The following is a 26,371-nucleotide window of genomic DNA, read 5'->3' as shown; positions in this document are numbered from 1 at the left end:
CTCTGTTGTGTAGTTAGGCTGTGATGCTGATGGCTCATTGATTTTTCATTTTTCAATTTTTCCCACACTCACTTTGGCTGGTTTAATGTGGAAATCAATGTGGCATCACTCTCATCCACCCGGGCAGAAGGTCGTCCTCAGAGAGAAGCTTTTATTTTATTTTAGCCTACATTTATTTTTACATTAACATTGGAAAAATGGTTGTCAACAAGGGCTTCCAGGCCTTTTAAAAGCAGTGTACAGCGATCCAGATCTGGTCGCCAGGGGCATCTAGGGAACATGAGTGGTATGTGTGTTTTCACCAACTTCTACCAGAGGTCTGGCAGTTTCAGTATTTTTAGTGTCAATTATTTATGTCAGTTTGGCTAAACTGTCATAAATATTAAGGGTTTTCACTTTTGTACACCTTTCAGTATCAATATTAATATTCTTTCTAGACGTGCCTCTTTAACTCTGCAGTCCTCTTGTCTCTGTCCAGCTCTCCATAGCCCTTAAATCTGTCTCGGGCCCCATGGTTATTTTATTTTACTCAAATCAAAAACTCCCTTTCACTTCTCTGTTCTGTTCTGTGTAAGCATTACTGCTTTATTTCTGAAAGCATGATTCATAACTCTAGTTCAATATAGACATTATAGACAGCCTGATGCATCGTCCAGCCTCTCAGAACTTGGTTTGTCACGTTTTCATTTGTTCCTCTAGGATCAACCAAGAACAACATGGACGTACTCAGTTTTGCCATCCCTAAGCTTGTGCGTACACGTCCCAGTTCAGTGTGTGTTTATGTGCTGACTTTTCCGTCTCTCCAATTCAGAGGTTTCTTAGGGAGTGGGCTACTTAAAGCTAGTTTTTTTTTTTCTGCTGTAGGCTCTGGAACTTATTACAGTCTGAGGCACTTTCATAAACGGGCCATTCAGCTGCCCCTGCATGGCTCTGAATGGGACACACTGTCGCCAGGAGAAAGAGAGTTAATGTGGGCTAGTTAGTCGTGAGACCTCCCTATTACGGAAGACTGGTGTTCTGAAATGTCTAGTCATTCGTACTACTGTTGTGCAGTAGAATACTGCGTGCATTCAGATTCGAAAGAGTGCAATTCAGAGTTACATACGTTTTCTTATTGCCTATTTTACATTTACTTTAATTATTTGAATACATTCTGAGTGTATGTATGTAGGAAATTTCACAGTGATAATCCTTACTTATAAAATAAAATCTTGTCCCGCCCACCCTGAAAAAAAAGACGTGGGCTTTACAATAAAGTATAAAAAAGGTATTTGTTTTTGTGAGGTTATTTCCTGGCTGAGGCATTATTATTCTTTTCTATGCTTTCCATTTCATCCCAATAAAAAAATAAAATAAAACTGAATCTAAATTTAGGCTTTATGGTAACTATGCAACAATATAACTTTCAGCCCAGTTGAAGTGGTTTTTCATATTGCACGGAGAAGAATGGCAAAACATGTCTCGTGTCTGTAGACAGGCAAATGAGCTGAGGGGCCCCACACAGATAACTGGCAGAAATGTTGCGAGTGCTCAGGAGATTTTCCTCTCAGTGGAAAGTGCATTTCAGATCAAATATATGATTTAATATCACCTTTTTGAATAGCTTTGGAAGAGAGTTCAATGACTTACAGGGAACCAAGATTGTAAAGGGGAATTGAACTCAACATGTTGTTAAAACTGGTTCTTGTGTAAGAATTGCCAGGTTCAGCTGGGTGGATTTTTGCGACGAGCTCACTCCCCCAGGTGCGAATTTGCACTCTTCTCTGTCCAAGTGAGGAGGAAGATCGTCGGTCTTAAATGTAGAAAAATTCACTCTGCGCTAGCTTTGAGTCCATAAGGAAGACCTCTATAAGATGAGATCTAACACCTAACTGTGAGAATTAAGAGCGCACTATCTCCTTAAGTCTGAATTGTCATTCATGGCGCATCTGCCAAACCGCAAGTCAATACCCAAATCCCCCACCTACTGGAAAACATCACCTTTTCCAATATGGTGCTGACAGTATCCCAAGATTATTTAATAATCACTCCATCACTCTGTGGTTGTACTCGGTCTCAGGGCAGCCTGCCTCGAAGGAAAACAGGCCATGGATGTGACTCCGATATGATTATTACAGTCAAGTTGTGAGGAGCTAAATCGCATCGCGCACACACACAGCTGAGATCTGAGAGGCGGAGGGACATTTGACCTGGAAAAGGCTTTAATCTGCAGCTGAAGAACTCTGATGTTTGATCAGGATTATCATGTTTACCACTATATGGGTCTCAAGAGAAGCTGTCAGCTTGGCCTCCATATGCATAAACAGCTCAGCTATGTTTACTTTATTACTTAATTTCTGTGAGATACTGATGGTCGTTCTGTTTTCTATTGCAGGTTTCCCAAGAAAGCAAACAGGTAAGAATCTTTATTTCCTCCTATTTTGATACAAAGAAGATGTGATATACGATATATAGATGATATGCATGCTTATGGGTCGTTAATCCTGTGGTCACGCACACATACACATCAGTGGTTTACATACACGGAGCTCCAGATGAGGGCAATGAGGCAGGTTTTACTAGGCCTCGTGTGCTGCAACACAGAAGTCTTCAGAGTTTGGACCAAACATACCCTCTCCTCCCCCCCCTTCACTCATGTACACACACACACACAGTGAAGGACAAAGGGGTCCCTCTTCTAAGGGCGGCCCATCACTGCCTTTCACTGTGAACAGAACAGTGGCCTTTCACAGTTGGGGCCGGTATAGGCAGAGGCAGCCATACATAGCCACCCGAGGTTCAAGCCGGAGTCTGGCCTTGTAGCACCTCCTCTGAGGAGCGTCCTTTCTCTGGCCTTGCTCCCTGAGTGGCTCCACATCCTCTCTGGATGCCACATTATACAGTAGACACACTCGGCATGATTCATACACTCGGAGGTCCTCTCGCCACATTATTCACAATGCTGAAATGAACAATTCTTGGTTCTGTGTGTGTTGATGTAATCGCTCCTGAACTTTCACTCGCCCGCAGCTCCTGCATATAGTAGAGTGATGTAGGGTAGTAGTGCAGAAAGATGCAATGACCCGGTCTATAAAAAAAAAAAGGGAATTATAAAAAAATACAGTTTTGCACCGGACAGCACATACTGGATAAATGGCAATGTTTTGCATGAGTTAACCAGTTGTTTATGGTGTCAGTACTGTTTCTTATGGCTGTTTCCTTTTCTCTAGAACCAGCAGCATTCTCAGTAAAGACCACCCCCCGGACAAGAAACCCAAAAGTGACAAACCCTCACTTCCCTCCAATGAGTTTGACCCTACAGGTAACATCACCATTTGCTTCTGTTCTTCTTATTCTCCCTTTTTTCCATCCTTTCTGTTTGTATCCTTTCTGCCTCTGTATACGTCACTTTATCTGACTGCCTCATATTGTCCCTCTCACCCATTTCTGTCTGTCTCTTTCTCTCTGTCTCTCTCTAACACACACACACACACACACACACCCACAAACACAGTCTCAAAAAAAACGATTGTGCTGATGATGGTTTGCTTGATGCACAAGGCATGCTGGGATGGTGAAAGGTGGTGTGTATGTCTTGCTCTATCTCTTTGAAAACTTTACGTTCATTTTGACTTGTGTGGTCTGATCTGAGATAATTGTTTGGGTCTCATCACTGGAGCCTAACACCTTATTTTGAACAGGAGTCGGGATTGTCTTTTTGAGTCAATTCAACTAATAGACAGTATAATATGTCTTTATTGGCTAAGCGTGTATTACACTGCATTATAACAACTGTTTGACAGAAGCTTATGTTGCATTATACGTTGCAGGTTTTAAGCCAGTAAGCACAGAAATGTTTGATTATAGGACCTTAAAATCTGCAGCTGCATGTTTAATGTCCACATGGTTCTTGTCATTTTACATAAATCAGAGCACTGTGGGTTTTGTATGCTCAAAGTGGTTGGGTGGTCTTGACGCATACTTGAAGGGCACAAAAGCCACGAAGCCTGTTATGCACTCCAGTTTCAAGTTTATTGCAGGGCGAGATTGTTAGGCTTCAGGAACAGACTATGGTGACACTCCCTGTGGTATTTGTCAGCAATCAGAGCAGTATGATTTGAGATATGACCGAAGCCTCTGTATTAAAAACAAAACAGAAAATCCTCCACACCACATGGTGGCTTATCTCTGTATGATGCAACAAAACGTAAGACACGATGTGTACCTTGTTGTCTGTCTGCGTGTAGCACCGTGCTAAAATATGTTTCCATGTATTTTTCTGATGGTTTGGTCCGCGGATTGAACGATGCAGTGATTGAAGTAGCCACACAGAGAAACAGATGATTTTTAAATGAGCTGAAGTCTTCAGGTCATCATTAGATGAAATTTAGAGATGATTCAGAGTTTTTGCATGCCTGCATGTTGTTAGTCTACATTCCCTTTTTAGTTATCTGCAAGTTGCATGGACTCTTTAACAATCTTTTCCCGGATTTTCTTCTTCTTGCACTTTTTCTGTCATAATTTCAAAGCGGTTTGGGTTATTTAGGGATGGGCACGAGTAGTCAGATACTCTGGAAATGGATGTTCACACTGAATCATACGATTCACGTTTCCAAAAAAACATAATATGTTATTTGCTATTTTTAAATGCTTAGCTTTCACTGCACACACGCTGCACAAAAATCCAGTTCCCCCTCTGCTAGTGGCTCTAACTTCTGGATTCATTTTATCGTCAGTTCTTTTTGCTGCAACTTTTAAAACCTCCTTTGGATATGACTGCAACTTCACCAGCTGTATTTTCATCATCTTGCTATAATTCCTAGCAATTTGAGTACACTAATATGAAGGCTTAGTTCCAGTAAAGTAAGGGCATTGAAGTATTACCACAATATTTCTGGATCAGAAGCCTGCAAATGTGTTTATTTTATTTTGGTCATGGTGCATTTTAAAACCTAATCTGCACTTTAAATCACTTAAGCTCATGATTTTAATGCAGGATAAAAATAAAAAAAGTTTAGAAAAATGAGGGCCCCTGGTACTGAAGTCACAAACCGGTAGAGCGACACCTATAGGAGTGGAGTACTTTCAACAAAACACAAGCTAGTTCATTTTTAGTCGCTGCACTCCTGCCCATCCAAACCATTATGTTTTTATTAAACTACCTATTTGTTCATTTAATTTTTCTTCTCCCATGATTGTTTCTCCCTCATGATTTTCTCTTTCCTGTTTTGTGTTTCTTTTCCTTGTGTTGGTTCTTGTTTTGTTTGTTTGCGTGCGTGCGTGCGTGCGTGTGTGTGTATGTGTGTATGTATGTGTGTCTGCTGCTGTGCTGTCTGCGCTGTGGTCTGCCTGGTGGGGGCTGTGGGCAGAAGCTCTGGTGGTGCAGAAGAGTGGCAGCAGCAGTGTGCTAGCAGAGGGGAAGCCTGAGTCCTGTGGTAAGATGCTCCTGCTGTGGAATGGCTGGTGTGACAGCTGCATAGATACATGCTGCAGACGCTGGTGTGAAATTGCCACAACATGTTTGTTTTAAGCAGATCAATAGCGAAAAATTAATTTTTAATCAGTGTAATCTTGCTGAATTTGTTTCGTGCCCCTCTGACTTTGAAGCATCAGCTCAGCTGTTGAATATAAACATGATTTAGCTGGCATTTTCTCCATGTTCACACTCCGCCGTCAGCTAAAAATCTGATTGGATCTGCAGACAGAGGGCTGCGACAAATTATTATTTTAATTATAGATTAATCCGCCAACAAAATGTCAGAAAATAGCTAAGGCCAGTGACACTTATGTAAAGACAAAAGTTTTTCACTTCTCATTTTCTTTGACGTAAATTCCAGAGCTGAAAAATATCATATCAAAGAAAAGCATAAAATCCTAACAATTGAAAAGCTGTGACGAGGGAATGTTTGCCGTCTTCGCTTGAAAAATGTTGTTTGGTAAATCATTTCAGCTCTTCTTTTGAAATGTCAGCGCTAAATAGGATTGTGGTTCAAGTGGCTCAGTGGCAACGTCTAAAATATGAGCCATACACAGTGCTCATAAAGTAGCACTGTTGCAAGCTTTCCACATCGTTCTCTAGATATGATGACAGAGGCTGCAGCCAGCACAAAGCAGTTTCATGATTATGTGTAGTCGCCCTTTGTGTTTCCAATCACCAGATCTTTGGTCTGTGTTCTTGTTATTGATCAGCACCAAGTGGCTCAATGATTACTTTGCCAGGTTGTGAGATATTTTGGCTACTTTCAAATATATATATGAAACTATTCAAACCACTTCTTTTCCAGTAGAGAAACATGGTCACTCTAAAAGACCTTAGCAGCTTATGGTTTGAACCATAATCCCACCCAGGTTTTAATATTGATATAAATGTTCAGTTAAAGTGATCGTTTGAATGTGATTAAACGTTAAGCCCACACAGAGAATAATATTTACAGGCTCCTGAAGGCTTACTTTCAATTAGAGTAAAGCCAGGCACCCACTGAACAAAGGGTTTGGTGAATAGCTTCATGACCCCTGTGGTGTGAGAGTATCAGCATAACCATCTCTGTCTTGTTTCTTAACGTCATCTGGGACACTCCAATTTCTATCTTTAGACACAGACGGTAAATGTCAAATCATTTCAGATTTCCCCAAAAAATTACTTCTAGTGGGTGTCTGACCTTACATGCAGTGAGCGGACAAAAGACAGTTGTTTAGAAAAAGCCAGTATCTGCTGATGTCTACTGTCTGTCTAGGACATCAAGTCTGTCTAGTTTATCAAGATTATCTTCTATCATATTCAGCCAAGCATAGCTGTGTCTTTTCCGTTTAAATCGGTTATCTCGGTTACATCTGGTTCAGATTCACACATGAAAATCTTGCCACTGAACAACAGTGAAAATACTTGAAATACTTAGACTTTTAGATTAAAGAAGAGTGGTCTGACCTTTGTATGCAGTATTTTAATGACTTGGGTTCCTTCTTTTTGTCATCATACCCTGTCAGCATTAAAGGTCAGTTTATTCTCCAGAGTACATTTCCTTGTGTTTCAGGAAAGGGTGCTGATTGCAGATCAGTTCAACCTCTGAATAATACATTAGCTTAGATGGATTTCCCTAATCAGTGATCATGTCAGCACTCCCACTCCTACTGATTTAAAAAATGCCAACCAAAGATCTCTAAAATACTGTTAAGTTTAGAACATGGGCACAAGATCAACATCAAGAGGCAAATTCACACCAGCTCTTTAACCCATATGGCCTCATCTGTTTCCTTCACACCCCTGCCCTCTCCATATATCCCTTCCCCCTGCTCCCCCCAGCTCGGCCTAACCCTCTCACTACACCCCTCCCCCCTGCCTGGGGCTTTTGCCTCCCCTAACCTCTTTCCATGTCTTTGCTCCTGTTCCTTCCACTCTCCAACCCCCACCCCACCAAAGCCCTCATCGATCGACTCACCTCTCTGGTTGATGCTGCACTGACCAGCAAATCTCAGACACAACAAGTAACCAGCTCAAGGGTCATCTTAGTCAGTTTGTGTTATGCATTCTTTACATTGTGTCTTTTTTTTTGTTTTTGTTTGTACGATCCTCAGTCAGTTTAGTCAGTTCCGGCCAGACGTTAGATAATCTCTAATCTCTTCTTGCCACACTAATGAAACACTGCGTAAAAAAAAATCCTGAAAAGTAACATTCCTTCTTCTGCTCTGTGCGACTGTAACCAAAAAATCAGATATGTTTCACAGAACGATCATCAAAACTGTTTAAAAGGATATATTATTGTCTTTTGTTGTCAAGTCACCACATCAGTCAGTTGGCAATGTAAAACACATTTTGAAAAATTTGGTCGTAATTTGGTTATGGCCAACAAGCTTTCTTTACTGTACACACTCCCCATACTCCCCACAGTTGGGTTGTGTGCTCATATGTTAAAGTTCTGTAGATTAAAAACGTTATTGGTCACTGTAACTGTTCTTCTTGTCTTTATTGGCTGCCTGCTTAAACCAATTTCTGTTTAAATGATTAAGGCTAAAACATTTCACTATGAACAGGAGAACAAATACAGAAATCAAGCATTCTTCTGATGATTTCAAGGAGGGGTCTATTCCTTTATCCTTTTGAAACTCAAATTTTCCAGGAGTCACTCACAAAATCAGCGCTTAGCCTTCAAGGTTAAGTTTTATTTTTCATGGAGTTTGTAGTTTGTCTTTCCTGAGGTAAATACATTTCTTTTGCTGACTTCCTGGTCTCTTTTGAAAACACTGTTATGTTTTTGTCCTGTCTGTCTGACTTGCAGGTCTGGTCCAGCGATGTGTAATCATCCAGAAAGATGAAAATGGCTTTGGGCTCACTGTCAGTGGTGACAACCCAGTGTTTGTGCAGCTTGTCAAAGAAGGTAAGGCGGCGTCTGAAACTTAAAAGGAAGAAGAAAAAAAAAGATGTTATTACAATGACGACTTCTGGTCTAAGCAATTGTAATAGAAATCCGGGCTCCTTTTTTCATCCGCTGACATCAGACTGTCACGCTAGTTTGCTCCGAGCTCAAAGATATGAAGGGTAATTGGCTCTCTGCAACCATAACCACCATTACCACCACTACGCTGGCACTTACTTAGAGAAGTGAAGCCATCAGTAGTTTCACAGTAGCTGCAGCTTCTGCTTGATCTTGTTGTCTTTTAAAGAGGGGACTTTGACAGGATACTTACGTGGTCCCCTGCAGTCTTTCACTGTCTGCAGAGGATGACGTGAGCTGTTATCAGGTCACAGAAAACATTACACGGTCTGCACTTCAGTGGAGAGGGACGGAAAAGGAAGAGACTAAACGAGGACTTTTGTTGCAGTGTCATCATTGCTTGGCAGCGTGAAACTCGTCTCTGTACAGCTCCTCATTTGTGCTTTTGTTAGAGACTCAACACGAAGAGAGCAGTCCACTTAGTTTCATCTGAATAATTTATACAACTTATTTTATTTCATGTGAACTGAGAAGCAAACAAAATGCATCTGTAGTATCTTTGCTTCAGCTTTTCTCATCGTATCTACGTTTAAAACAAAGAAGATGAAATCTGACTAAGCTTTGCTCGTCGTTACACATTTTTCCGAATATCTAATCACATATTGGCAAATCATCAGTCAAGTTATCGGTCATGCCTGTCCCTCTACTGTTAAAACAAATGATCACATAAAATTACGTCATCAAAATGTCCATATTAATATAAAACCGAAGGCCCAAAATGCACATCATAAGTAGTGTATTAGGAAAACTGAATTTGGTTTACAAAACACTTCAGCTGTTTGCTGCTGACTATAGAGTCGGATGTAGATCTCATAATAACCTGTCTCATGCCTAAATCCCTTTGTTTGGGGTGGAGCTGTGAAACAGGTCCTTCTCGTAATATAACCACTGTTATGGTCTTTCAAAATAGCACTCAAATAGTCACTTTGCAACATCTGGTCTGTCAAGGCTATATGTTGTATTCATTGTCCAGAAATATCAACAAATGTGCCATGAAACCGTACTTTTGTGTCTTCCTGCCTGTTTCCCCTCCGTTTATTTCATTCTTCCATTTGTTTTATTTCTTTTCACACGTCATCTGTTGATTTAACACTCCCTTTTCCTCCGTGTTTGCCAGATGGGGCTGCTATGCGGGCAGGTGTTCAGACAGGAGACAGGATCATCAAGGTATTGTGTTCATCTGCCTCCATGTCTTTAAATTGCTGGAGTCTCTCGTTTCATGTCCAAGGCCAGTACAGAGGCTATAGGCTGCCACCTGCTGGTCAGTCGGTATGCTGCATCTGGGGAATGTAAACTGTGAACCTGGGCCTAAAATGGGAGGTTTTCAACTTTGTATTTATTTTTTGATTCTCATCATAGTACCGTATCTGTCTTCCAGGTTAATGGGACCCTCGTTACACATTCTAATCACATTGAGGTGGTGAAGCTTATCAAATGTAAGTTCCTCGGTCTGTGTTGCAGCAAAAGTCACATTTTAAGGCACATTTAAAAAAATAAATAAATAAATAAAACTGACACTGACGCTTTGATTTTTCTATTCTAGCGGGCTCCTATGTGGCCCTCACAGTGTTGGGGCGCCCTCCAGGGCTCGCCCAGATCCCTTTATCTGAAGCGGAGTCTGAAATGTTGGGCGTTAGCATTTCCTCTCCAAACTCCCCAGCAGCAGAACGCCCCTACAGTCCTCAGGACCGCTTCTCCGCTCATCCACCATGGGTACTAAAGACAGCAGTTACTTCTGTTGCACTCTTGTTGGTTCTTGCCTCTGCAGTATTTGTTACACATATCTGGATTACATATACAGTATATGGCGTTTGCTTGAATGCATCTCACTGCACAGCTCCTCTGTATGTTTTTCAACTTCATTTCTTGTATTTTTTTTTCCCACAGGATGAGAATAGCAGTGTCTGCAATCAGAAGGTTGACTTCTTGCAAAAGATGCTCTCCAGAGAGCAGCAGGAGCTGCAGGTTAGCATAACAATCACTTTCACTTAGTGTCTTCTCTCTATTGTAACACTGTTTTATTCGGTAGGTATTGGCAATAACATTGTGATTTTCACCCTTTATTGCACAGTTATGTATATTTTAACTCTGCTGGGTAATGTTAGGATATTATCTGCATTGAAAATGAAAGGATCGGCTCATCCATATTTAAATAGAACATTGCTTTGCAGTGGGTGGAAGGTAGTATCTGTAGGAAATACAATGCAGTAACAACATGTTTTGTCTTGATTTCACCCCTCTTGCTGTGCAGGCCATGAAAGAGGAGTACAGCAGGAACCCCTCTTCCAAACTACTGAAAGACATCCAGGATGCTAAGAAACACATTCCCCAGCTGCAGGGTCAGCTCTTCAGGGCCACCGGGGCAACACAGGTAAAGCATAACTCTAACTAACTACCTATGAACCTATGTACAGTATAAGGTATCTAGGGACACTGATCTATCAGCAACATCCAAGCAGTCTTTGCATAATATTGCGTAGTGCGTTTAGGAAAGACTCCAGACAAACATTAATCCTAATCTTATCAGAGGATTAGGCTTTCTCTGTTGGAAGCCACTCTTTTGTGTCTGTGTGACTGCTTATTTTACACACAACACTCAATGAACCCTGTGTGAACCCCATGTCTGCTCTCATAATTTTAAAAGCTATATTTTATGAGATTACACTCTTAAAATGCTCATTAATTCATATTCTCATCAATTATTACCAATGTAGCCTGTTTGTCTTCTTCTATTCCAAAACATGTTTCATTCTGGTCTTTGTGAATCTCACATTATGTAATGAGGTCGTTCATAATTAGTAACAAAGCTTGTGTTTGCATGAATCCGTAGGAGGCTGTTCCAGGTGGTGATGCAGATGATGGTAGCATGTTCGAGACAGAGCACACTCCCGCCTTTAAGGGAGACAACAGCACAGACCTGTCCTGGAGCAGCACTCCTGTAAGTCGTCACAGCACTACTAACCAACATAATTGAGTATTGAATATGCTGGTATCATATCATCCATTGGTAGTAACTGGTAGTTTGATCATGGTAGCTTGTAGGGAAGCTAAAATGACCATTTCAAAGGGTTCCCTTCACCTCTTACTTTTTTATCTGAATGAAATGGGTTCTCTGGCTGTAACCCACAAGCCTCCTCTTTGCAGACCGGCTCACTTTATACTAATCCCATGCAGCTTTGGGTATAAACCGAGCATGCAGTATAAATGTGTTATTTTCCCCTCGAGTGTTTGAATATTTCTGCATACTGGGGTTCATAAACTCTGTTGGAATCACATAAATCAGGTACGGCCGCAGCGAGATTCTTGTGGATTCAACAAACCACAGGTGTATTCACGTGTGGCGATAGGTAGCCATTTCATTGTAGTGAGACCATTTTTTGATACTTGACCTCACTGTATTGTGACCTCTAGGATAATCAGTCTCATAAAACTGCAAACTATAGACCCAAGGCATTCAGAGGATGTATGGCTTATATAAAAATGAAGGAGTTTCGAGCAGAAGTGTTATCCAATCGTCCAAAAGCCTTACAGAAATCTATACATTTTATTAATTAAGTGTTTAAATGTTGTACCAAATCTGTATAAGAAATGGTATCAACCTAGTTTTGTTGGAGTGGCCATCATATATTTCAGTCATAATATGTTAAGCTCTCTAAACATTTAGTATTCAAATAGGTGGCTACACAAAAGAAATTAATTTATATTTATGACTAGAAGAGCTTGCCAAAGTGCTGAGCTGCATCTCAAATTAAACTTCAGGTTCCCAACTTTTAGATCATGTATACCATTTCTATGTGGTATATACTCCTCACCTACTGCCCAACCCCCCCTTAAGTTACCCTGCCACCCTAGAAACACAAAGACAGCACCAGAGCAATCACAATAAGTGTTTTGATTCTGCAATCAAATTATTGTTGGTCGTGTGTTAATAAAATAACAGTTGATGTGTATGAAGTTCTTTAAAAAAAAATTTATATTTTGTTCTATCCCATTTCCAGATATCCCGTGGATTTGGGCCTGGATCTCCAGAGAGCCTGTGCCCAAGAGAGTCATCTTGCCCCAGCCCAAAGAGCACACCCAGGAACAGCTTCAACTCCTGCCACTCTCCAGAGGCGGAGGACGCCACTGACCTGGTATGTACATACTTTTTGCTTTGTGCAAATTTTTATTCACTTTTTGATCACTTTCCTTGTGTAAACTTGGCAAAGAGTGCATTTTTGAAGTGTCATTTATAGATAAATACATGCATGTTTTTAGGTATTCAATGAATAATCTCTGTCAGTGTAAGTGTACCTCTGATCAGCTGGGGTTGTAAACATCTAAACGGAAAAGCTATTAATTAAAAAAAACACTAATTCCACAACGTACTACTGTTTTCGTCTAGGACGCTCTGTCCCCTACCACAGTCAGTAGTCCCTCTTCCTCTCGCCTCGTCTCGCAAATCATCGGTGCTGAGGACGATTATTTTGATTCAGACCAGGAGCAGGTATTTTACCACAACATCCTGTGTCATTCATAATATCACTACACACAGCTGTCACATTCAGAACATATTTAAAAGGTGTGATGCTGTAATTCTTTAACAAACCGTTGGGGTGCTTTTGTTTCAGACAAATGGCCAGTGTAACAACTTTAACAGTATTGAGCAGCTCAAGTCTCGCCCCGCCCACCTCGCCGCCTTCCTTCATCATGTCATCTCTCAGTTCGACCCCGCTCCTGTGGTAAGACCCCGTTTCTTTACACCTTGTCAGAATCTTTTGTATGTTCATTTCCTATTTTAATGCGGTCCGGCAGCACTGTGTTTTATTTTAAGAAATTCTCATCCTATGTCCTCAGCTGTGCTACCTCTATGCTGACTTCTACAAGCAGACCAACTCCAAAGAGACCAGACGTGTGTTTATGGACCTCCACACCTTTTTCATTGACCGGGGAGCAGTAAGTACATTTTTTTGTTCTGCACAGTGAAATATGAGCATCACTGGAGGTCAGATTCACCCAGTATTCATTTGTTTATCTGTCTGTGACACACAGTACGTTAACATCTGTTGAATTTGTGTTTTTGTTTTTGTTGTCTATAAATCTGAAACGCCAGACCAGAATTGTCTCAAGTATAAAACTCTTTATGCTTTTTACAGAATTTGAAAGTTACCGTTCCTGAATCCATCTCTGCTGATCTTGGTAAGTATTTCCTGCTGTGCTGTCATTTTGTAGGTGACACTTCCAGTCAAGGTGTTAAGAAATTAAATGCTCTGATGGTTTGGAAAGTATTGCTTAAACCATAACAGTGCATATTTACTTTGCATTTTCCATAATCCCTTGAGAAACAGTATATGCGAGAGTGTGACTGTCGTGTGCATGTGTTTGCAGACCGGCGGCGAACAGAACTGATCCCAGAGGAAATAAACAGACAACATGTTCAAACACTGCAGGACTCTCTGCTCCCTGACATCCAGAAGAATCTTGAGGACTTCAGGTAAACTTGTCAAGTCTGAGTTGTTGTTTTCTGTGGAGTTAGATGTTCAGATTAGTTGCAGAACTTGAGAATTTATTTATTTCCCACATCAAGCAAATGACAACAAAACCTAAAGTATTTCTTTTGGTACATTCCGTTGAGTTTCTCCATCTTTTGCTGTGGCATTATCAACCCTAACCACTTTATATGGCTTGTTATGTTGGATCATGCAGGCAGAAGCGCAGTATGGGCCTAACGGTGGCTGAAGTAGAGTTGGCCAGACTGGACCAAGAGAGAATCAGAGACCGTGTCACTCTGGAGCGAGAGCGCTCATACGCTGAAAACATCATTACCAAGATAGAGGATATCCTGTGAGTAGCACGTTCCACGCAAACAAGACACATGTCGCTCGCTTTTACAAATACTCGCAATCTTGTGTCTCTACTAATTACGAGCGACTCAGTTTTTCTTCTTTGTGTTGTTTTTAGGCTAACTACTCAGACCACAGAAGAAGAGAAATGGTAAGCAAACATACTGTGGATCATTTGGTTGAATGAGTATTTCTCAAAGCATACAAGGGGGATCATTTAGGGCTTCAAGGGCTCTCATGGCCCTTCAAACCATCTGTGTCTTCATAGCATTTACAGTCTGTAATGCGGGCAGAAGTCTAAAAGAATTACAGCTTATTTTATTAGACTTTGAGTCCTTTAAGATAATTATGACTAAATAATTGAGCTAAATGAGTCTAATCTGTCAGTGGAGTCATTTTTAATCGTTAAAGTGCAGTCTTTAACTAAGAACATAACATATTGGTGTCAACCCATCCTCCACAGTCAACAAATGAAGCGCTCGGGCATTCTCTTAAAGATAACATCTAATTAATGTAGTATGCTTTTATTAAATAATTCAAAAGTGTGAGTGATTGAAACAGTCTTGTTTTGAAATGCCATATGGTCGCAGCAAACCACAGATGGTTTGTGTAGAGATGGACTGGTGCGACATATGGTGCAAATCACAATATGGACACTTGCTCTTTCCTTCTCTGTTTCTTTGTTGGTCAGAATTAAGAAATACTTGAGGAAATAACCTAAATGTTGTTAATTGTGTTTTCGTTCAGCACTACAATGCAGTATGTCATCTATACATACATGAAGCACCTTGGTGTGAGGGTCAAGGAACCTCGCAGTCTGGAGTCCAAGCGGGTCAGGATCAACTTTCTCCCCAAGATCAAGGTACTTAACATTATTTCTTTGTACATTTGCCCTTCTCTCTTTCTCTTTATTATCATCTCTGTGACACGTCTCTTATTGTTCATGAATGCAGAAAAGCATGAAGACCGAAAAGGAAGGAGAAGAGAAGGTGAAGAAACCCAGATTTCCCAGTATCCTTGGACCTCAGCGTCGCCCTAGCCGCATTGAAGCAGCATCAGGTGAATTAGGACTTTAGAATGAGCCAAGATTATCGCACTACACCCAAAGCTTTTTCAAGTTTTGACACAACATTTCACTCTGTATTCAGTGGGTAAAGCCTTGGATGGTCGCCCCAGGCCTCAGAAACAGTTGTCTCAGCCTACTCTGGGGGCTAGTGAGCACACGGAAGCTGGTCGTCTAAGAGGCAGCCAGTCGAGCGAGGGCTCTGAACTCATACACTCCACGTCTTTAAACACCTCATCCACAAACAGCGCCACCTACAGCTCGGACTCAAGTCGAGACACAGATATGGGTAAACTACTGAACCGCTAAATCAAACACACCCATAGGAGAAGAAAGAAGCAACGGTTTCTAATTTGTCACTTGTGTCTTAGGTGGGACTCCGACCTCAGGCCCCTCCAGGCTGAGTGACGGCCTTCAGTCCGACCCTCTGGATGGGTTGCAGTACCCTGCTACGCACTTTGACCTTTACAGCCTGGACCAGCTGCAGGAGGATGACAGAGAAAGCGACAGGTACATTTACTGTCACATTTACTGTTTAACTTCCTAATATAGAAAATATTTATTTTTAACATTTATTTTTTTATGTCAATATTTTTGTAGAGCCCACGACGGAACACCAAAGGCAATAAGAAGGTACGGATATCTGATAATTTGATACTTTTCTAGCTGAAAGTGGTGATACACAGTGACAACCAGATGGAAAAGTTAACTTTCGATCTTGTTCTAGGCTTGAGGGGCTCAGTGCTGCTGACGTCCAGAGTGAGGATGACCAGGGAACAGACTCTGAGCATGACCCCCCCAACTGGCAGCAGCTGGTGGGGCGAGAGGTCCTAGCAGGTCTCAGGCCTCATGAAATTAAGAGGCAGGAAGTCATTAATGGTGAGGACATGACAATTTATTAAAGCCAGATCTATTTTTTAAATAAAATGATATGATATGCAGCAGCAGAGCATTTCCTGGGATTCAACCCAAGTTATTATTAAATATACATTTTGCTGAGTTGTCTGTCTTGAATTAACGGTTTACATTTTGTGTCTGCAGAGCTGTTTTACACAGAGCGTGCACACGTCCGGATGCTGAAAGTCTTGGACCACGTTTTCTACCAGAAGCTCTCCAAAGAGGCCATCCTGCCTCCTGCTGACATCAAGAACATCTTCACCAATCTGGAGGAGATCTTACAGCTCCATGGTACACACACACACACACACACACACACACACACACACACACGGCCTGAAAACTATCTTCTCTATACAAACTGAACTACAACTCAGTGAATATAAAATTTAAACTGTGCATACACACAGCACCCTCACATTTAATCTTTGTTATCTTATACACACACTCACTGTCCATTGGTGCCTCTCTTTTGAATTTCAGTTTCAATACTGGAGCAAATGGCAGCCGTTCGGAAGAGAAACGAGTCTTCAGTAATTGATCAGATAGGAGATGACTTGCTCTCCTGGGTGAGTACAATTCTCAGGCTGAAATTGTATTTCTTCTCTCAAACATTTTCTTATATTGAATAAATTTCAAGATGACTGATGTGGTTGGGGGGGAAGAAAACCTTATTGTGCACAAAGAAATTGAACTGTTGCCCAAAAATTGCTCTATAGTGACAAGGAAATATGCTGATGTGGGCATGAGATGGGGTTTCTTCAGTCTCAGTTTGGTTCATTTTGACACGGCATATGTACGTGAAAATGATGCACAGTTTAGAAATGCTAGAGAAGGGGGTTCTTAGCATTTTTTCACACTTAACTTTAAACCCCACACCAAAATCCTGAACACAAAACATTAAACGTGGCACAAACGCACAATGCTGGCCTCTCGATAACAAGAAATGTAGAAGCAAACGAGTGGAATGGAAGCTTGTTTCTCTGTTAATGGTTATGTCAGACAGTGGCCTAGATTTGGCTGACATCTCTGCATCTCGATATCACATGTGAAGCATTAGATGTGAGGTAGCCACATATCAGCTGGCAGCCTTGTCTAGAATGTCTCGATGGGGGATAAGTAGGGTAAATTGTCCCCGGAGGGTCCAACATTGATGTAGTCTACATTTAAACTAAGCCGTCTCTGCTCCGAAGACTTAAGCCTGGCCCCCTTCTGGGAGTTGTTCCTCATCATAGTAGTTAAATACTAGACATTTCCATGGCAACTACCCCCTGACCCAGATGGACTGAATGACTGATCACTGCCTCTGTCTTTTCTTGGCTTGGGTGGTTATAGTTCAGCGGTGGAGAGGAGGAGAAGATCAAGCAAGCTGTGGGGACGTTCTGCAGTAACCAGCCTTTTGCTCTGGAGATCATTAAGACCAAGCAGAAGAAAGACTCGCGGTTTACTTCATTCATACAGGTACTGACATCATCCTCGCATTACGCAGCAAATTGTCATCCAACAGAGATAACACTTTAGTGAAAATGACCGAATGGATATGCCGAATGTGTCATACAAAGGAGTTAAACGAGCAACGTGTACATGTGCTTGATTCAGGGAATTAAACTGCAATGTCACCTTTCTGAATAAAAGCTACATTCAGTATTGCTCAGTCACCGTTTTTATTTGTTAAAAGACATATTTTGGGCTTGTCGTTGACCCGTTTACCTAACCTGTATATATATTTTTTATTGCTTCACAGGAGGCAGAGAGTAACAGACAGTGTCGCCGACTACAGCTTAAGGACATCATTCCTGTAGAGATGCAACGGCTCACCAAGTACCCCCTGCTACTAGAGAACATCGCCAAGTACACAGGTGCAATAGTGTTGCATTACCAGTCAGAGGTCCTTTTACAAGATTTCGCAGAGATGTGTTCATGGTGCACGCAGGTATTTTGAGTGTACAAATTGCTCCACGTCCTAACTGTGTGCGTGGTTTATGCATGAGGAGCCACAGAGCAGATTTGTGCACTCGTACAGACCACTCCCCTGCTGCCTTATTCAGGTGCTTCGAAGTCTGTTCCACTCTGTCAAGTATACTCGACACTTAGTCAATCACTGCCTCCGTCACAAAGAAAGAAATTGTGATTTACTTTTAAAAATGACAGTTTCAGACTTGACTAGTGTTCTGTCTGGAGTCTCGTTTCTCGCACTGGCTGGATACCTGTATGTGTGATGGTTATCGCCGTCATTAATTAGCATTCTGTTAAATTAATTCCTGCTCTAAGTTTAGCTGCAGTGGTGCAACACCTCTGCATGTGAACTTCATTAGTAAAGTTCATTTACTGTATTCCGCATTTCTCTCCTGCGATCCTCGAGTCAATTAGTCAATTACTTCACTTTGAAAATTAATTGTCTCTTGTTGCAAGTAACCATGGCAACATGAAAAACAGGAATAATACATTGTTTAATATAGTATAATATATTCTGTTATATTTCATTCTCTGTCTTTATCTATTCTATTATATTTAGTATAGTAGAATAGATAAAAATGGAAATCAGCTATTGAGATAGAAGAAAAGTGCATAAAAAAGTCTTACGCAAGGTTCTGTGTGGCATCACGCCAACCATTAGTGAATTACAGAGACAAATGGAGAGATTATCATTTTAATGGTCCTGGAGCGGTCGTGCACATTTGGGAAAATGTCTCACCCATTATTTGGTCCATCATTTTAGCCTTGGCTGGAGTTTGGTTCTCACACAGAGAGAATGCACTAACGATAATGTATAACCAGCTATAATGGGATCATAATGCCCCCCCTGTTTTGTCATAATTTTTGAGAACGATGGTGTGTTAATGGACAGAGGAAATCTCAATTTCCTGGACAGCCCCCTGCAGAACTAAAGAGGCCTTGCTTCTTCTTATTTGATGTCATAATATCTTTCAGACAACGCAGCGGAGAAGGACAAGGTGAAGCAGGCAGCGGACTGCTGTAGAAAAATCCTCAATCACGTCAACCAGGCTGTGAAGGAATCCGAGGACAAGCAGGTGTGATGTTTTTCAAAATCTCCCTTTCCGTGTTGTGCCATCCCCGAGACGTTTCCTCTTTCTGCCTTTCCGTCTCATCCTAAGTCCTTCCTCTTTTTTCCCCATTCTACTGCAATTTATTTTTTCCACTACCTCCTTTGCTCCCCAGGCAGCGGTTTCCTTAAAAAGAGCACTTACTTATCCCATTTCCTCTCTCTGTGCTTCTCTCCATCCTTCCTCTAGAGGTTGGAGGACTATCAGAGAAGATTGGACCTGTCGTCCTTAAAGCAGACAGACAACCCTATGATCCTGGAGCTAAAGGTGAGTCATCTACATAACCCCTGTTATCATCCGGTGAAGCATGCTCACTTGAACCAGCAGCAAGTCCTTATAAGCATTAAATCTATTTCCCTGTTCTACCTCCATCAGTACTTGGATCTAACCAAGAAAACAATGGTGCACGAGGGACCACTGTCGTGGAAAGTGAACAAGGACAAGACGATTGGTTTGTAATCAGCACGTTGTAAGAGTTTGATCGGCAAAAAGCTTTGATATTGCTTCTGCTCACAAAGTAAACACAAATATCCTCCGTTTCCTTGCAGAGCTGTACACGCTCCTCTTGGAGGACATCCTCGTTCTCCTACAGAAACAAGACGAGCGTCTGATTCTGAAATGTCACAGTAAAAACCTGGCGGGCACCGCGGATACCAAACATATCTTCAGCCCCATCATCAAACTCAACACTGTGCTGGTGCGCTCTGTGGCCACAGGTCAGTTGACACCTAATCTCTCGTCTGTTTTTCTGCGCTGCAAGGCAGAAACAATAAAGGCAGAACAATAACTTGATGAACCAGGATCAAATCAGATAATCACAACAAGAACCTGTCTGATTACACCATCTGTTCAATCTGCAACTGTTGGGAAAAGAGCAGACACTTTCAAAACAAATACTTGGCGGGTGATTACACAGACCATCTGTCTATCACTTTAACTTTATTTTAACCAATCAGATTAACAAACCATATGACATATCAAGCCAGTTGGGACAAGAGTGGAAAAACATTCAGTCCAGTTCTTTAATTTATTTTTAATAAAATACTCTAGTTCTGATATGTCTAGCAGCATCTACACACACCTATCATTGTTTTTGAATGTCACACTTAGTGTTGAATCACAGGCTGCTGGTAGTTCCCAAAAAGGACGCTGATCGGTCCAACCCACTGTGGATCGGACACGAGCACACAGCTTGAAGTTTGAGAATATGGGTTCTCCTCCGTAATTTTGTCATCTCATAAATCCAGCTGCCTCACAAGATACCAACCCTACAGGCATGCAGCATGTGAACGCACAAAGAATTTTGATGAATCTCTCCCTAAACCATCTGCCTACACTCTCTTCTGCCAGACAACAAGTCCTTCTTCGTCTTATCCATGTCAGAGAACGGAGCCCAGATTTATGAGCTGATGGCACCCACCGTCTCGGATCAGAGAACGTAAGTCCACAGATGGTTTTCTTTGATTCATTATTTACATCTGTATCGCTCCAGTTGTTGATGCTTGTTTTTTTTTCTTGTACAAGGTGGCAGCGTCTAATCACCCAGAGAGCTGATGCTATGAAAATCAAACCTCACAGCGTTATACCATTACCTCAGACTGAGTATGTTGCTTTATTATCGTCATGATTTGATCAGAGCAGAAGGTGTTCAGCGTTTGAACTCATCATTAACATGAGATGTTGCTTTTGTCTGTCAGTGAGGAGAGAGACGGTGTGGAGAGCATTACAGCAGGTGTCTCCAGGATGAGTAGAGACCCAGACCGCACATCCACCGGCAGCACCCAGTCCACAGGTAACTGGAACCACTCAATTTTTCTTCCTGTATATCAATTTAAATATTGTCCGACTGTGTGGATAATCCTCCTCTAATTACACCCCCTCAGATAAAGAGAGCAGTCCAGCCTCTAGGAGTGCGATCCAGACTTCTCTACCAGGTAACAATCCATTCGAGGTGGTAAAAGCGGAGGAAGAGGAGGAGGAAGAAGGTTTTGTGGATCCAGAGCTTCCTTACCAAGTGGCTGAAGACAGCAAAGAAGGAGACTCCTTTAACATGTTTCCCTCCAGAGCAGACGAAGCACTGAAAACATGTAAGCACACACGACTAACGCAAAATGCCGTGTATATGTAGCCAGTTCATCTACTGTATATAGATAAAGAAAGAAAGAAAAACACTAATCCTTATCTGTCACCTGTCCCTCAGTGGCAGCATTAAAGCAGGTGTTGGTGACCCAGCTGATGTCCCAGGAGGCTGCAGAGCAAACCAAACGCTCCACGGGGGCCCGGCTCCTCAGGACCACCTCTCTGCGGACCCCTGTAGACAGCCGCGCACGGGTGATGGTCCACAACGGCTCAGAGAAGAACAGCTCCCAGACAGAGGACCCGACTCAGGACCTGGGCTCTGGGGACACAGGCTTCTTTGATACTCCTGAAGATTATGGTGAGCCTGGACGGTTGAAGTCATTATACATTACACTGGAGTTTTAAACAGACTGTGCTTCCAGATGGATGTTATTTACTGTGAGGTGCCGCTTCCCCAGTGATCTTTTGTCTCTCTCTGATCCTGACGTTAGGATTACTAAATGGCTCCTTTTGATTTTCTCAGCAGGATATTTAGTCCTGGAGGGTTACGGTGGCCCAGGGGAGAGCAGCACAGATGATGACATCTTGGCATCAACCACAGGGAAGCAGCTGCGCACCTCACAAGGCTGCGCTGCCGACTCTGGCATCAACTTGAGGTTTTCTTCAACGTCACAAGCCGGCAGCCTCTCCACTTTTAGCAGACAGGTCCTGTCTCACCTTAGAAACCTGCAGGCCAACCTCAACTATCTGAAGGTAATTAACAGTCAGGAGCCCACTGACACACATACCTATAAAATACTGTATTTAAACAGTTTGATCATATTTATTGCTGGACCAGACAGTGAATCACGTATTTCTCTCTCTCTCTTGCAGGAGGTTGAGGCCAAGTACAATAATCTAATACGCCAAAGGCCAGAGAGGTCAGCAGCGGACACGGATGGAAACAAAGGTAACTCGATTCATGATAACTGTCAACATATGAATGACTAGATATTTCTATTATTATATATTAAGTATTTGCCTTTTTTCTGATCCTAACCTTATTTCCCTCCTCCAGAAAAAAGATAGTGGAAGTCTGTGCCTCAGCTTTTTGGCTGCGGTCCCAAAGAGGAAGTACCGACTTGTAGTCTGTTCCTACTTCTTGTGTCCTGGACTTTCTGGACGTCCTATAAGCTTGTCCTCTCACTGCTGAGCCCCCTGTTTTTTTTGTTGTTGTTTTTTTTTTCTCCATCGCCGTTGCCCACGGTTGCCACAGAGAATGAGAGACTTGAGTGTGAGTGGAAACGTTTTGAAGGGGAGCAGTCATCTTTGTTGATGCCACGCCCCCCTTCCTTCAGCACAAGGCAATCAGGGAAGTGGGATTGCCCCCCGAAAACCTCACCCCTCGACCATCTAACACCCATTTTCCCCAAGAACTCCCTGCAAGAAAGAGAACTTATACCAAAATGTACAAAGATGTGTGTTTAGAATATATATATATGAAACACAAAACAAGAAAAGGAAAATTTTAAGATAATGTATTAAGATTTTTTTTATCCCAAGATGTATTTATTTTCTTTCTTTTCATTTTTTTTTAAAAAAGTGTTTCCCACATTGCTTGCATGCTTTTGGCCATGGTGTTACCTTTTTGGCCTGCTTCAGTCATAACTGGGTTAGTGTGAGTGTTGAGTGCACGCTAGCATACAAAGCACACTAGCCTAGCGTACCCTGATGAAATGGCAGGAATATATTCAGACTGATAGAGGCCAGAGTTGCACTGGTGATGGATAGATCCCATTGTGTTTAAAAAACTCTCGAACTGTGTTAAAGTCTAGAATTTCAGATAAATTCTAGCTGTGGCGTTAACTAGAATGAAGAGTCTGAAGGCTCTGATCTGGTCCTGTTACATTTCTGTGCCGCCTCCTTCCCACGCCTTCCTCCTCCTCCTTATTGTGAGGGTAATTTTGCCTCTTGTCTGCTCATCTTCTCCTTTGCGTGTGATCCCCCCCCCTTCCCTTTCTTTTCCCTGTGAACACTTATGGGTGTCATCCTTCACCTTTTCCTCACAGCCCAGTGGCTTTCATGCTTATTTATCCTCTCCCACACTCTATATGTCATGCTTCCTCATCTGCCGTTGGGTATCTTGCCCTCTTCTCTCCTCTCCCACAAGGAGCGGTCATGCTCTTTCTGTATCAGCTCCTGACAGAACTGCTGCTTCTTTCTGCTACTGATGGCGATGCTGATCTGACTGCCTGATACTCTAATAATGTCATGAAGTTCAACATACAGTATACTGTACAATGATCAAGTTGGAAGGTTATGCATAACTTTAATAAATAAATGGTGCCATGACACATTCAAAAAGAACAACCATGCCTGTTTTTTTCCATTTCTTTCACTCATCTTTTATATACAGCAGTATATTATGTGTTTGAATCCCATCAAAAGATCATCGTTTTACTTGCACAGTTTTAATAATGGAGAAATGATTGAAGACCATTTTTTCACTTAAGGCATGATGAGAAAGATCAAGGACACCAGAGCATTAGTCATGATGGATGGACCATGTATCTTTAAAGAAAAATTAGTCTATCCTTGGATCCTTACACACCCCGCTGTTAAAATGACTCAATTTTATCAAGGTGACAAATAAAGGTTGAGTTATGCTATCAATCTATAAACTTTAAATAACTATAGGTTACTCACCCCATTATTTCTCTTGCTTGAATTATGGTTCCTTTTAAAGAGAGTCATTGATATTCATCATGTCCACTGATGATAATTTATCTGCGCTACATATGCCGACCTCTTGTGTCACAGGTAGTATACATTTTTCTCTGTGGATGAGCTGTCACTTACACACATCTTCATGTGAGATTTAATGCTGCTTTGATTCTCCATGTATCTCTGCTGTATATAGTCTCATAGGTCATAATTCAACCCATAACCCCTAACCCATCAAGCAACTTGGGAGCAGCAAAAAAGCTGAGAATACAACTATCATCGATTAATGCAGCAACAACGTTGGCAAAAAGTTGCTGATTTATGCATTCAGTCATGTCTCTGGACACCTTGACAATGTAAGTCCAGTATTCACTATATATTCATTATATATTCACCTAATTGGGCTAAATGTTAACATGACACAAGTTGCCTTTAAGGCTTTAACATGGTTTAATCTTACTCTTTTTTTTTTGCACCCTGTACGTTACAGCTACGACAATTCAGCATAACTTGAAGATAAACTCACATATTGCAGAAAAAGGGTGGTGCTTTTTGGTTTTGTTTGTTTTTTGTTTCATCACCAGAAACCCAATCCAATTCCATAAAGAAATAACGTGTAAATGAATGAACTACAGGAGTATTTGGACAGACGGTAGCGTGAGACTGCCTCTTGCAGTGTAGCTGGCAGGGATTCAGTGTATTCCTCGTGGATACAGGGCTTGAACTTTGGACATTTAAAAGATGACCTGTGAGAAACCAAAAGTGACACATTGAGCTCGTTTTCCCCCTTAAGCCACATCAAAATTGAACACACAGACATTTTGGTGCATTTTAATGTGATCCTCTTTGTCAAACGTCAAGAATTTCCCTTTTGACCTTAACACAATGAAATGCTTTTTTATAGATATTTTGGCAGAACTAAATGTCAGGAATATTTTCAGAAAGGTTTGATCAAGGACAGTGGAGAGGCTGATGATCATTACCAGCAGGTGGCAAACTTTCACCATTAAACATCAAGACAAGAAGACCCACCCTGAAACCTGCAGTGACATCAGTGTTTTAAATAACCCAGGGTACCTATTGATTTTCCAGATACATTTGACTCTAGCGTCTGACAAATACATGACTAAGACTAAGACTGACTCAGAAAATTCAACCCATTTGTTTCTTTAATGAGAAGCTGCTGTGGTGAAGAGGATCCCAAAGAGGACTGTGCAGTTTTTGTTGTGACTTTGTCGGGGGATTTACTGCTACCTATAGTAGTGGAGTCACATCAGGGTTATGCCTTGTAGTGATTTTGTTTGGTGTGAGTGGAAAGCAGGAGGATGCCTCAGTCTTGAAAGACATGCTCCCTCTTTTTCCTCTCTCACCGTCACCCCAACTGTAGGCATGCTGCAGTGAAACAGAGAGAGGAGAGAGAGAGAGAGAGGGAGAGGATATGTTATAAGGAGACAATGAGAAGCCAGACAAGGTATGAATGGGGAAAATGGAAGAGAAAAGAAGTCGATGAATTAAGGGTAATAGAAGGGAAGGGACAGAGTGTGATAAAGACACATGGAAAATGAAGACAGAACAGAGTGAGAAGAGAGGGGAAGGTAATTGATTGTCTCGTTTCTCCACATGCACCTGTCACTGAGTTAATTGGAGTGGCGAAGACAAAGAGGAGAGAGGTGTCAGTCACATCAGAGCCTTTCAGGAGGGCAGTTCGTGTCAGGCTCCGATGAGACGTGCCTTTCTCTACCTCCTCCCTCTTGCTATGCAACAGCGCTGTGAGGAAGACGTGAAAAAAAGAAAAATATTCTTTTGGAGGAATTCAGATTTGGTCCTGTGTACAACCAGAAGGCGTGCATTGTTGTTTTTCTTCTTCTTCTTTTTTTGTTATTTCACCCACCAGGCCTTCTCAAGTTGTGTCATCCTTTAAATTTAGTATAAAAAGAGAACAGAAACACAATCACCCACATGTTTTCAGATACTGATTTGCATATATTTTGAACACATATTCAAGGCTGAGGATTTTACGCTTTTACCTGATGCTGCGCACCACATAAACTATTGCAGATGATTATGGTGAATCATTTTTTTTTTGTGTTTTGCTTCTGGGCTTAATTCCAAGATGCTTGACTAAATAATTCACCTCTGACAAGGTAGAAACACGGAGAAATCTCTGGTAAATGTGGCCTTTATTCATGCACATCTCCCCAAACAGCCTTGCAATCATATCAGAACTGTTCACATGCATCCACATATATTTATATATGCATGTTTCTGACCCAA

The 26,371-nt window shown here is 41.6% G+C and overlaps 1 protein-coding gene across 5 annotated transcripts in view; it reads left to right on the top strand.

Annotated features, from left to right (window-relative positions):
* The window catches only part of arhgef12a (Rho guanine nucleotide exchange factor (GEF) 12a), a 34,528-nt gene extending 10,788 nt beyond the window's left edge, over positions 1-23,740 (top strand). Inside the window, exons 3-42 of one of the 5 annotated variants that reach the window (XM_019257431.2) lie at positions 2,375-2,395; positions 3,210-3,301; positions 5,349-5,414; positions 8,253-8,351; positions 9,586-9,635; positions 9,847-9,904; positions 10,012-10,181; positions 10,356-10,433; positions 10,720-10,839; positions 11,299-11,406; positions 12,467-12,601; positions 12,853-12,954; positions 13,079-13,189; positions 13,305-13,403; positions 13,604-13,646; positions 13,836-13,941; positions 14,154-14,291; positions 14,409-14,441; positions 15,038-15,152; positions 15,244-15,349; positions 15,439-15,642; positions 15,725-15,863; positions 15,954-15,986; positions 16,081-16,232; positions 16,395-16,541; positions 16,734-16,819; positions 17,586-17,711; positions 17,995-18,109; positions 19,182-19,282; positions 19,505-19,582; positions 19,691-19,766; positions 19,864-20,031; positions 20,666-20,753; positions 20,840-20,917; positions 21,013-21,107; positions 21,199-21,402; positions 21,516-21,752; positions 21,921-22,147; positions 22,268-22,343; positions 22,452-23,740. In XM_019257431.2, the coding sequence (XP_019112976.1) occupies positions 2,375-2,395; positions 3,210-3,301; positions 5,349-5,414; positions 8,253-8,351; positions 9,586-9,635; positions 9,847-9,904; positions 10,012-10,181; positions 10,356-10,433; positions 10,720-10,839; positions 11,299-11,406; positions 12,467-12,601; positions 12,853-12,954; positions 13,079-13,189; positions 13,305-13,403; positions 13,604-13,646; positions 13,836-13,941; positions 14,154-14,291; positions 14,409-14,441; positions 15,038-15,152; positions 15,244-15,349; positions 15,439-15,642; positions 15,725-15,863; positions 15,954-15,986; positions 16,081-16,232; positions 16,395-16,541; positions 16,734-16,819; positions 17,586-17,711; positions 17,995-18,109; positions 19,182-19,282; positions 19,505-19,582; positions 19,691-19,766; positions 19,864-20,031; positions 20,666-20,753; positions 20,840-20,917; positions 21,013-21,107; positions 21,199-21,402; positions 21,516-21,752; positions 21,921-22,147; positions 22,268-22,343; positions 22,452-22,462 (4,291 nt within the window). In that variant the 3' untranslated portion in view covers positions 22,463-23,740. Of the gene's footprint in view, positions 1-2,374; positions 2,396-3,209; positions 3,302-3,535; positions 3,564-5,348; positions 5,415-8,252; positions 8,352-9,585; positions 9,636-9,846; positions 9,905-10,011; positions 10,182-10,355; positions 10,434-10,719; positions 10,840-11,298; positions 11,407-12,466; positions 12,602-12,852; positions 12,955-13,078; positions 13,190-13,304; positions 13,404-13,603; positions 13,647-13,835; positions 13,942-14,153; positions 14,292-14,408; positions 14,442-15,037; positions 15,153-15,243; positions 15,350-15,438; positions 15,643-15,724; positions 15,864-15,953; positions 15,987-16,080; positions 16,233-16,394; positions 16,542-16,733; positions 16,820-17,585; positions 17,712-17,994; positions 18,110-19,181; positions 19,283-19,504; positions 19,583-19,690; positions 19,767-19,863; positions 20,032-20,665; positions 20,754-20,839; positions 20,918-21,012; positions 21,108-21,198; positions 21,403-21,515; positions 21,753-21,917; positions 22,148-22,267; positions 22,344-22,451 lie in introns of those variants that run through there. The other 4 variants (XM_027280467.1, XM_010729648.3, XM_010729649.3 and 1 more) reach the window with 4 other exon arrangements.
* The last annotated feature ends 2,631 nt before the right edge of the window (positions 23,741-26,371 follow it).

This window comes from Larimichthys crocea, chromosome VII (genome assembly GCF_000972845.2).
Source record: "Larimichthys crocea isolate SSNF chromosome VII, L_crocea_2.0, whole genome shotgun sequence".
Lineage (NCBI taxonomy): Eukaryota > Metazoa > Chordata > Actinopteri > Sciaenidae > Larimichthys > Larimichthys crocea.
This window is presented reverse-complemented; position numbering and strand designations above follow the sequence as displayed.